Source organism: Colius striatus, chromosome 3, assembly GCF_028858725.1.
Source record: "Colius striatus isolate bColStr4 chromosome 3, bColStr4.1.hap1, whole genome shotgun sequence".
NCBI lineage: Eukaryota > Metazoa > Chordata > Aves > Coliiformes > Coliidae > Colius > Colius striatus.
This window is the reverse complement of record NC_084761.1, coordinates 41,293,403-41,305,891: the sequence shown is the minus strand read 5'-3', so window position 1 is coordinate 41,305,891 and position 12,489 is coordinate 41,293,403. Positions and strand designations below refer to the sequence as shown.

The window sequence follows — 12,489 nt, the reverse complement described above, 5'->3', positions numbered from 1 at the left end:
CTATAGAAAAAAGGGATGTCCCAAGCTCCTGACACCCACCCTTTAGATATTTATAAATGTTAATAAGATCTCCCCTCAATCTCCTCTTCTCCAGACTAAACAGCCCCAGTTCCCACAGCCTTTCCTTGTACAAAAGATGTTCCAGTCCCCTGATCATCTTGGTGGCCCTGCGCTGGACTCTCTCCAGATGTTTTCTGTCCCTCTTGAGCTGAGGAGCCCAGAACTGGACACAGTACTCCAGATGAGGCCTCACCAGGGCAGAGTAGACGGGGAGAAGAACCTCCCTCGACCTGCTGGCCACACTCTTCTTGATGCATCCCAGGTTGCCATTGGCCTTCTTGGCCACGAGGGCACATTGCTGGCTCATGGTTAGTTTATTATCAATCAGCACTCCCAGGTCTCTCTCTGCAGAGCTGCTCTTCAGCAGTTCAATCCCCAGTCTGTACTGGTGCATGGGGTTGTTCCTTCCCAGATGCAGGACTCTGCACTTGCCCTTGTTGAACCTCATGAGGTTCCTCTCTGCCCAATTCTCAATCTGGTCAAGATCCCACCTGAATGGCAGCACAGCCTTCTGGGGAATCAGCCAGTCCTCCCAGTTTGGTGTCATCAGGGAACTTGCTGAGGGTACACTCTGTCCCCTCATCCAAGTGGTTGATGAAGATGTCGAACAAGACTGGCCCCAGAATCCATCCCTGTGGAACTCCACTGGCCACAGGCCTCCAACTCGATTCTGTGCCATTGATCACCACCGTCTGGGCTCTGTCATTCAGCCAGCTCTCGATCCACCTCACTGTCCACTCATCCAAGTGACACTGAGCTTTCTGATGAGGATGTTGTGGGAGACAGTGTCAAAAGCCTTGCTGAAGTCAAGGTAGATGACATCCACTGCTCTCCCCTCATGTAGCCAGCCGGTTATGCACTCACAGAAGGCTATCAGGGTGGTCAAACAGGATTTCCCCTTGGTGAAGCCATGTTGACTCCCCCTGATAACCATCTTTTCCTCCATATGTTCAGTGATAACATTCAGGATGAGTTGTTCCATCACCTTTCCAGGGATGGAGGTGAAGCTGACCGGTCTGTAGTTTCCTGGGTCGTCCTTCTTGCCCTTTTTGAAGACTGGAGTGACATTGGCCTTTCTCCAGTCTGATGGTTGGTTTCCATCTGAAACCAACGCAGAACTAACTGGCCAGATCTGGGCGCAGTGGTTTGGGATTATATTAAGAGGATATCTGGGTAATTCTCCTGGGAAAACTATTGTCTATCCCAGTATTTCTATTGAAGTCATGAAATTTCATCAAGTAATTCTTGCCTCAGGACTCAGTATTGTGTGTTAGGATATCTCTTTTAGAAACAGACATCTTGTTTCAGTGACTTCAAGTGATAAAAGTATCTTCTATGTCCTTAACTACAGATGTTGGGGAAATTTTTTATGAATACAGGTCTTGAAGCTTGTCCTATCTGATCAAATTGAATTAATGTGGGTTTAATGTAGAAATAATGTCTCTACTGGGTGTTGCAGAGGCACTTGCAATACCAGAGGAAAATGCTGCAGAATAGTTCTGTGTCTGTTCTCAGTCGGTTTAAGGACTCTCTGATGAGTGTGAGTACTGGATATAGAGAAATGCAATTCTCTTCCTTGGGAGATGATGACTTTAGAGGTTATTAACACCATTCTCCCACCACAAAGGGGAAGCAGCAGAGAGGTGAGCACACTCCATGCACCTCCCTTCCCCACCCCATACCTTCTGCTCTTTGTACTGCTAAGGTGAGTGAGGATCCCAGTGGCTGTCGTGCAGAATTTGGTACTCAGTAGTTCTCTGCAGCACTGCACCCTTTGTGGGGTGCAATGACAGCTCATTTTGTCCTCCTCATGCTCTGTGGCACAGATTCTTGTCTGCTTCAGCACAATTCAATTGAGACCTAAGCATCCTGTAGTTTCCTAGGCTCCAGTACTGTGCAAACAGTGAACAGAGTTGAACAGAGTTGAAAGGCTAAATCATAAAACCACTTCAGCATCTGAGAAGATCCCCAGAGATAGGAAAGAATTTTTCAAGTGCCTATGGGTAATCAGGAGAAGACACATTTAGTTCCTTTGGGTACTCTGTTTTTATTCACCCTCATCAAAGTACTTGAGTTGCTTTGTGTTTGTTCTCTCTTAACTACCATGCTTACATGAAAATCAGAGCTTTAACACCTGATAACCTTGTTTGGTAGACAAGGCAACAGGACACTTGTAACCAAAGACTCTCTTCATGTCCAGTGATAAGCTTACAGTCATCCCATTATCAGAAAATACCTTGTATCACAGTAGTGAATAGCTTACTGTCACATCTGCAGGGCCAAAGCCTGAAGTATTGGCTAAGGTTTCCATCTGAGCTAAACTCAAAGGAAGCCTAGCTGAAAAGACCAAGGCAGCAGTGAGTAGATAGACACTCTCTTAGGACAGTTGGCCTTTTTAGGGTCAGAGGTGACTCAAGCCTTCCTGGGGAGCAGAAATGTTGCTTGTGTGTATTTGGGAGAGAGAGGGAGGTGAAATACCAATCACTTCAGAGCCAAGAGTTAGCTGCAAAGCTGGCTGAAACAGTACATGAGTGTATTTGTCACACCTTCCATGTGGGTGTTAAGGTAAAGCTCAGAAGAATGTGGCTTGCTTGATCAGTGCCTTGTCCTTAGGTTGGGAGGTTAATTCAGTAGAAGAACCCTAAGGCAGCAGGTTCTTTAAACACTTCTAAAGACTGCTCTGGGAGACCAGACTGTGAGGACTAATTTAGAGATGATAACTGAACACACCCCCCCAAAAAGGAGTGTGCTGAAGTTCAGGGGAGTCTGACATGACTCTTTTTTACAGCAAGTTGAAAAGTACAAATGTCATGTAGGTATACAAATATCACAAGTATCATATAGCTTCATTTGCTGTTTGTGTGCTGTCCCACCTCGCCCCTCCATAAACCATTTATTTTCACATCTCAGCCACTGATATGAAAGAAAATTGAAGATATATTGGGCAGATCATGGAAAGATAGTTTATGGTATCTGCAGCAGTCAAATCTTTCCAAGGATTTTTCAGTCTTGCAGCGCTCAGACCAAACTGAGCAAAAATGTTCCTGGTTGCAATAAGTTTCAAAAGGGATTTGGTATTGTTTTCAGATACAGATACCAAAATTTAAAAATGTAGGCCCATATTTAAACCCAAGTGTTCCTAGACACTTCACTCCCTGAAGTACTTGCTTAGTACTGATATGAAATGAAAAGAATGGGATTTTCATTGAAAGCTTTTCTTGTTCTTCACTGAAAACAGTTTTATTTAGAAGTCTGTCTTTAGTACAAAAGCCAGAAAACCAAAACTTTTTAAATGAAGATTTTTAGAGACTTTCCAATAATACTCTCCCTTTTTTCTTATTCGTCAAAATAATGTTGTAAATTGGTGGGGGACGGGGGGAGGAAATCTTTTATCTATATTAAAAATATATTTAAGTCTAAGAAAAGTTTTGAGAAACAAAATCTAAAATAAATTTAGGGCATTTGACCAGAACTGCTTTAAAAGCTTCAAGGGAATGGTTCTAGAAAATAGGAAGAGTTGTCCCCGAATTAGCACAGTACAATAATGGTGCCCTCTACGGGTGACCGAGGCTGGAAACAAAGACAGAGCATCTTTCCATGGTAATTCAGCCAACTGAGAAGCTTAGCAACACAACAGTGGCCAAGATGATGGTGTGGTGACTTGCTTATCTAGCTCTGGAATTAGAGGTTGAGAGCACACTCAACTGCTTGTGTGTATACCTACAGGTATGGCCTTAAAGATAAGTGCTGTATGCTGAGAGAGGCAATAGTGCATTGGAAGCACTTGCATCTCCCCTGGGATGCTTTCTTCAGCAATTCCTGTTAAAAGAAGAAAAAGACCATAGGCATAGGCATATACTGCATTGATTTAAAAACTGAGGTGTGTTCTTGCTTTAACTGTTGTTTCTGGGATTTCATAGAATCATAGAATGGTAGGGTTGGAAGGGGTCTTTAGAGATCATCTAGTCCAACCCCCCTGCAGAAGAAGGTTCACCTAGATCAGGTCACATAGGAACATGTCCAGGCGGGTCTTGAAGACCTCCAAGGAAGGAGACTCCACAACCCCTCTGGGCAGCCTGTGCCACTGCTCCCTCACCCTCACAGTGAAATAGTTTTTTCTTATATTTAAGTGGAACTTTTTGTGTTCCAGCTTCACCCCGTTACCCCTTGTCCTGTTGCTAGCTACTACAGAAAAAAGGGATGTCCCAACCTCCTGACACCCACCCTTTAGATATTTATAAATGTTAATAAGATCTCCCCTCAGTCTCCTCTTCTCCAGACTAAACAGCCCCAGTTCCTGCAGCCTTTCCTTGTACGAAAGATGTTCCAGTCCCCTGATCACCTTGGTGGCCCTGCGCTGGACTGTCTCCAGAAGTTCTCTATCCCTCTTGAGCTGAGGAGCCCAGAACTGGACACAGTACTGCAGATGAGGCCTCACCAGGGCAGATTAGAAGGGATTTCCACTGGTCATAGTAGCACAGGGAACTAAAAGAAGATATTGAGGAAAATGTCCACATGAGTAGTGCAGTGTGTAACGCTGTTTTTCCTCACCTGTGAGATCTCAAACCATTGCTGTGCTCTACCTAAATAGCATGAATTTCCAGGATGAAATGGTTATTTATCAACCTTGTGCCTAATATTAAACTTTTTCTCTAACTTAAATTCAAATATCTATCTTTAAATTTCACTGATTCATTGACTTATCAATATGATGCAATTTTCTCAAGTAACAGGCATACAAGCTGATTTTTCTTTTTCCTTTTTTTTCTTTGTTCGTCAAGGCAGACCTTCTAATAAACGTGTACATTACCAGAGAAATCATAAAAGGACATCCCCTACCCCAACCCAAATTAAGGAACTAATTCAGATCAAATATGTGGCAAGAAAAGCTATAAAATATATGCAAGGAAATGTATATGGATCTGAGTTAGAAAAGGAATTAAATAAATGGCAATTATCCATAGTGTGTGTGACTAAGAGTAGAATCTTATCTTAATTATAGACCCACAACCCAGAATTACTGCATTATTTACAGGTAATCAAATCAATGAAGTGTTTAAAGATGTGAACTGGTGTCACTGATATCAAATTCTGGCAGTCAAGAGAGTGAGAACATGGTGTTGTCAAGAGGGAGAACCCAAATTCAGTGCTGAACTTGTGTGGTTGATGGTATTTGAGCACTTGTAACATACATACATTACCATTGTTCTTTCTTAGATTAATTAAAACTATTTATTTCCTAAGAGCTATTCACTCCTATAATTCATCTCCTTCCCAAGAAGTATTGCTTAAAAAAACAGAAGGCTTGGGAAAAGCATATTTTTGGTTAAAAAATCCACACAAAACTAAGCACACAAAACCTCTTCTCTGGATATTGGCCCAGATGATTTTCTCTCCAAACTTGATTTTCTTTCCAAAAGTAGGAAAAACTCTTTGCTAAGAGGACAAAATTTCAATGGCAGTGTGAAAGTTTTAGGAGGCTAATTATGGACAATTGCAAGCAGGGAGTGGGAATTGGAATACCCAGGTGACCTTAATTCCAACTGTCACTATTACACGGCTATAATGAAACTCTCGTGCCATTACATGCCTTTAAAATTGGTGGCACTAGACATAAGCATGGTACTTTAAATCCTGACGTTATCCTGTGTATTAGTCCTCTTAATTTCTTTTATCGGAAAGACCAGTCTTTTTAGGAACTACTGTACAAGGTCAGTTACTCCTCTTCTTCAACCAACACCTACAAGAACTATCAAACTGAGCTCCTTATTGCAGTGCAAAGTCAGATAGTGCTTATCTCCCATCTTTAGTAGTCCAGATAGTATAAACTCTTTAAGGAGCTTGTGGTACCATGTGCAGATATATGGGATCACACTGCTCTTGCTGCTGTGACACGTGCTGTCTTTGTGTGCTGCAACTACTGGGAGTAATAGATATCTCTATTTCTAAGGGGAGTGTAATGTTCACGTCTTGATTTGGGACAGGGTCAGGTTCAGTTTTTGCTGTCACTGACTGTTTCTCTCCCTCTAACCTCTGGTAGGATTCTTAACTAATCCCCTCAGTTGAAACCTGGGAAGGAGATTTGTCAGCTTCTCAATGGAGCTGCTACTGGATTTGCATTATTGTCAGCTCTGAGATCTCAGCAGGCTGAGCTGTAAATTGGATGTTAATTGATCAAGAAGTTGAGTGCTAGGTACAGAATTAACACAACTGATTAGTAGTAATTAATATTGTATGATTGCCACAAAACTGGAGTCACTGAACTAGGTGGTATGTTCCAATTAATGTTTATGATCTTTAAAAATCAGTAATAGTAGGCTTTACACACCAAAGACCTAGTGAGACAAGAGAAAGAAGGTAGTATGAGGATAGCTGTTGAAGGTCTAGACTGCCAGCAGGCGGAAGAGCAATAATATTGAGCAACAAAACAATTTGTGCTCACAAATGTGCTCAATGCTTCTTCATACTCCACACAAGTAATTCAGTGGGTTTAGCAAACATTACAGAGGAAAGTTCTGTCAATCTAGATTTAAGATAACATTTTTGATAAATCCTGTTACCCTGCATGCAATGACAGAGCAGTGTGTGTGGTGGAACAAACCAAGGCTGACACTGCCAGCCTAGCCAGGTCACTTCCAGACCTGCTATACACCTGGGCAAGCCCAGCTCACATCAGCCCCATTCTACACTGGAGCAATGGGATCCTTGTTGCATGAGATATACTTCCAGAGTTTGGGGTTTTTGGGGGTCTCAGGGAGTCAGGGAATATTGTGTGACTCTGAAATCATGAAGATTTTAGTGGATTTCTCGGAGAGTTGGCTATGATGTGACAAGAAGAAAATAAAAGAGGTAACGATGAGATCTGGAGTTACTCAGGATAGGAGAGAGAAACAAATCCTGTTCATCAAGATGTAAAGCAATTTCTGGCTGCAAGGAACAAGGAGGAATTTCCTTTGTGGCCAGGTTTGTTTGCAAATGTGGAAATGTTTAGCCCTCTTATTGCATCTTTGGTAGTTGCCACTTTTAGTTGCTGTGTTGACAAAGATGGACCAATGTTCAGGAGTGAAGTACAGTTTGTCTTTAAAAAAAATATGTTGCATGGAGAGAAGTTTTGTAAAAAAGGATAGAGGATATGAAATTACACTGAGTGATGTAAGCAAAGCAAAATGCTCAAAATGCTTCTTCCAGGCAGGAGTTGGTCTCACCTAGATACTAGACAGAGTTCTAGTTGCTTTTTCTTCTAGGATTGTGACTTGAGATGAAAAGAAAGCCATAAGCAGGATGGAGAGAATTGTCTGTGGTTTATTATGGGTGTGAAAGGCTTTACCAGATGAGGAACGGTAAAAACATGAGACAGAACACTAATCTTGAAAGTTACTCGAACACATCTTGCTACATATAAACTCTGTATGAATATAAAGGCTCCTGCTAATAATTCAGGTTACAAAAATCATCATTGAAGGAAAGGAGAGATTTGGTTCTGATTCGTATCTGTCAAATCAATTCATCAGCAGGTGAAAGATAGAGGCCACAGTATGGATGTTTGTCTAGCATGTCTCTCCTGCTAAGATACATCAGATTTCAAGAGTGAAAATTAGCAGGTCAAGTCTGAAGGCCCTGCAAGGATGGCTGGAAACAAAACCACTCTTTAGATGGTTTTTGATCTGGATTTTTGGTGATGTAGCACTAAGGCAACTCTATAGGAGGGGAAAGTTGGTAACAGCATGTAACAGAAAGAGAAATGTATCTACTTTCTTGTTCAGGTATGAAATAGTGAAAGAGAATGGAAGCAACACAAATCCAGTAATTTTGGTATCATTTTAAATTATGTGTTTATTGTGATCTCCATAAAAATAACTTTTTTATTGAATTTTCTGAAAACTCTGTCTGCTGATGATAGTTCAGTTGCTTTTGGACTCCTTAGATTCTTTTTGAAAAAGACACAGTGTGTAATTGTGTTTTGTCAGATGCCTCTGAAGTCTTTGTCTTTGCTGTAGCGCATGGTGCTCTTGATCAGACTGTATAGAACATCTAGGAAGTGGTCCAGGGTGAAGAGAAAAGGAGAAAGCTGAATGTGTTGAGAGTACAAAAGACATAATCACATGAGTTGCTTGGGCTGTAGCAAAGATACTCAAGAGAATGGGTGACAGAAGTGAGGATCCTAGTCTCTGGGATGAGACAATACAGGTAGTTTGAAAATACAGTTGCCAGGAGGAAATAAAGAATTCAGGATTGTCATACTGACTTAACCCTCCCTTGTGAGGGATTGTGAATTCTTGCCCCCTTAAGCCACAGGCTTGAAGTCAGCCTGCTTTTGCTTTACTCTTTAGCAATGTAGAAGCTTGAGGCGTACCTCAGCACAGCTCAAGGCTCTCTTTCTTTTTGCAAAGTACTTTGCAAAGAAGTCTCTGTCCCAAGTATCTTGGAAGTTCTCAGAGGCAGTGCAGCCAAGGATAGTATATGCCATTTAATGCCACAAAGCTGGCATTGCTGCTTAACTACACATTTCTACTCACCCAGTCATCAGAGAAACGGTTAACACTGTGGTAGAAACCATGATGTTATAATTCAAAAAACCCTCCAAACCAAACTTTTTCTCTGAGGGCAAATACTTCAATAACAAAGGTGGGTGGTTTTGGTACAGGCTGCAGAGTTACATGAAACAAACCTTTTTATTTTTTGTTTCTAACTATATGCCTCATCAAATGCAGTGGTAGAAGTTAGCAATCTTCAAAGTGACAGGATAAGGTGTATTCTGCATATATACAGTATCTTCTCACAGTTGATGTTTTGTTTCCATAGAATTTTGTCTGTCCAAAGTGCCTAAATAATTACAACCAACTGCCAGTAACATCAAGATCAAAGATTAGTTCAGTGCATGACCATTAAAACTTTATTTTCATAGTAATGTAGGCTTTAAAATATCTTTAAATTCTTCTGCTTCAGTGCCACTGTGTAATAACATGAGGCTTCAGCTTAGGATGGGCATGGCTAGAAATGGCCATTTTTTTCTTTGGGTGGAATCACCCCCAGATTTCCTGCTTGCATGCTTCTTTCTGGGCCTGAAAGATTTTTAAAATACCGGAAGTCTGAGAACCATTACATTTTTCTTCCCTTGGCTAAGGAATCTTGGCTAAATCAGAGAGTTTTTATGGGCTAAAATAAAAAAATACAAAAAAGACAACTTGTATGATTTGTAAAGCATTTCTACCCAGTTTTTCCTGTAATACAGTTGATGCTTACAAGATACGTTGAATTTACTGGGTCTTGCTGATAGGAGGAACTGCATAACTCACCAATGACTTTGCTGTTTCTCAATACTTCAGTGATCCTGAGCCATCCCTGGCCAAATTTCATGTTATATCACACTGTGCTGTCTCAGATTGATCATGCAATCTTGAGACAACACTCAGCCTAAAGCAGGATGTGGTTAAGCAGGCACCAGTAAAGGTTTTATTTGGGGATTGATTCCTTATGAGTCCTAGATTTCTAATTTCTGATGAGAATTGCTTGATGATTCCCATAGCATGTGGCAAATCACAAGGGTGTTTAGGGATTATAATTTTAGATTTGGTGTAGTTTTGCTGTAAATTTCTATAGGACTAAGGATAAGTGCTCTATCAGAAAAGAGCCCTACAAGAGAGGCTCAGTGCAGAGCACAGCCTGCTGCATCCGTTCTGTAGGCCACCTTTAGAAGGCCATGCTTTAGGAGATTGCAGCTGTGTGTTTCAAGGATGTTTAGAAATATCCCTCATTGTGCCTGGAATTGGATTGAACAGCACTATAGTGGCACACTGACATAGTCATAGGATATTTAGAAAAATAAGTTAACTTTTTACAATGTGCCTTAGGCCAAGTGGGAAATAGGAAAGGACTGTAGCAAATGTTATCTAGAGGCTGGGCTGGATTACATTTCTTGGCTCTGTGTGTGTCAATGAAAGACATTTTCTGAATGCTCCTTCCAGCAATATGTCTGCTTCCCTCCTTTTTTGTTATTATCTTATATTTTTCTTTTTTCAACAGATCGACAAGACATTTTACAATTCCATTTTAAGGAAAAAATACATCCGCTCACGCTTAATCAGAGTGAGGTATGTGAGATTATAATAAACACACGCAGCTGAGTTAAAATGAAATGTACACCAAGACCCTCTAGAGAGACATGGAATCTAATTCAGTAAAGCATATTTTATTTAAGACCAGAGTATAAGTCCCAGTTGAGCATAACCTTACTCTGAACCATAGCCTCCTTTGGATCTCGATGCATGAGATAAACCTCAGTCAGTCTGATTAGTATCCAAGTTTGTGTTCAAATCTTGAGCAAGCATTAGCTAATAAAACAGATATAATTTGAACTGTCTAAAAATAAAAAGCATTTTCAAAACTATTTCCTTCTCCATAACGCATATGTCGTTTTACTACTTGTATTGCTACTGTGCTGAGCTTGCCAAAATCCAGCCATGGCTGTGCTGCTTAAGAAGGTCCCACTTGTCACTGTTGCATCTCTAAGAATGGACATAAGTAGGTTCCTTGGGAACAGTAGCAGCACAACAGACATGTATGATAACTGCTTCAATATGCTTCCTACCTCCAGCTATCTACCATTTGGGATTTCCTGAAGTAGTCACGGTTTGTTTAACAGCCCTCAGTGAAGTTATTTCCTAAGGACTCATCCAGTTTCCCCTGGACTCTTGAAATTTATGCATCTCAGGCCTTTAGTAAGGAGATACTTGTAATGAGCCACTTTCTTTGGATTCATTCAAAGTTCTTGTTCTGGAAGAGGTGACGAAAAGTTGACTTCTATCCCTCCTCTCCATGTAATTAGTGGTATCAGTCACTCCCATCATATTCCTTTTCTCTCTTGTACCTCATGAGCTCTACTCTCTTTTTCGGTTGAAAGTAGCTGCCTGCTCAGCCACTCTTTTCAGGAACCGTTCCTTGTCACCTTGTCACCCTGCTGTATATCTCTTTGAGGTCTACTGTCTCTGCTTTTTGAGATGAAGGGATCTGACCTGAAGTTGGAATTATAATTGAACAATATTTCTTTTTCTCTTTCATTCTCTCTTCATTTGCCAATTATACCAAATGTTTGATTTGAGTTTTTTTACCACTCTTGATGTTGAAAATGACCTTTTGATAGAACTGCCTATTGTAATATTAAAGTCTTGTTCCTGAGTGACAGTGCCTATTGCTTTGCAATTAAGCCTTTAATGTCTTAATAATCATGCACTAAAGCTGCAAGAGTAATGATAGCAGCCTCAAGGTCTTATTCTTGTATATGTATTTCTCCTCGTTCTTCTCCTGCTCTACCTTAACTTAATCCCCATTTACACATAGGTTATTATTTCAATGTAGCTTTAGGAACACTTTTTAATACTGACCAGAGTGTTTTAAATATAGACAAGGTGATTTAAGGATCTGAGAAGCCAAATTGTAGGGATAAGTAACATTTTTCATTCCTCCTTATTCCCAAGGACAGTCTGAGCTACTTGCTGTGATGTTTGCTGTGCTGGATGAAAGACTTGTATGCTCCAAAGCTTATTTATTTTTTTCAAATACACATGCTTTATGCTTCTTTAACTGTTCAGACTGCAAGCTCTTTTAAGCAGGGTCATTGTTGTGAATTTGCTTGGAAAGTACCGCACATATTTTGAGAACCTCTGGAGGTCTTCAAGACCCACCTTGATGCGTTCCTGTGTGACCTCATCTAGGTGGATCTGCTTTGACAAGGGGGTTGGGCTAGATGATCTCTAAAGGTCCCTTTCAACCCCTGCCACTCTGTGATTCTATGTTTCTGTGATATTTTTTGCTTCAGTATAAAAAATGCATTGGTAATACTGCCCCCTGCTCACTGAGAAAGACAAAACAAATCTTGACTGGGTGTCTTTGCTTCTGGACCTTTGCTATACAGTGAGTGATTCAAGGCAGGCTGTACTTAACCGAGGGTTTCGAGAGGTGTGGTTTGCTTGCAAGAGTTGATACAGTAATTCCAGTGTGGCACAGCACAGGAAGAGGAGTGGGGGGAGAGGTGAGGGAACACCTCAGAAATGCAGAGCAACACCCACATCTGGATCAGATATTATCTGGAAAATAAATGGAGAGGCAGTCATGCTGAAGTTGACACAAAGGGAAAAATCAGACGTTGGAAAGTTCACATACAGGTACTCAGTCTCAATTTTGAGATCCTGGAGGCAAGGAACATGTATTCCTGCTCAGCCATGAAACACTCAACATGCTTGATCTGCTCATAACACATGGCTTTTTACTTGCCCTTCACTGGTGATAGGGGGAATGCCCTTCATTCTGGTGCTTGGTCCTTTCAAAGATCATAGCCTGAATGCGTGACTTTGGTTTAAGCTTGCCTTCTGTTTTTTATTTTCATATTTTTCTGTTATATAATCACGAACTTCCAAGACAGTGAGGCATAAC

The 12,489-nt window shown here is 41.0% G+C and overlaps 1 protein-coding gene across 1 annotated transcript in view; it reads left to right on the top strand.

The window, feature by feature from the left end:
- The window catches only part of LOC104561990 (transmembrane protease serine 11A-like), a 43,008-nt gene that overhangs the window by 12,736 nt on the left and 17,783 nt on the right, over positions 1-12,489 (top strand). The window contains exon 4 of the mRNA XM_061993545.1: positions 10,084-10,151. Coding sequence (XP_061849529.1) covers positions 10,084-10,151 — 68 coding nt within the window. The remainder of the gene's footprint in view (positions 1-10,083; positions 10,152-12,489) is intronic.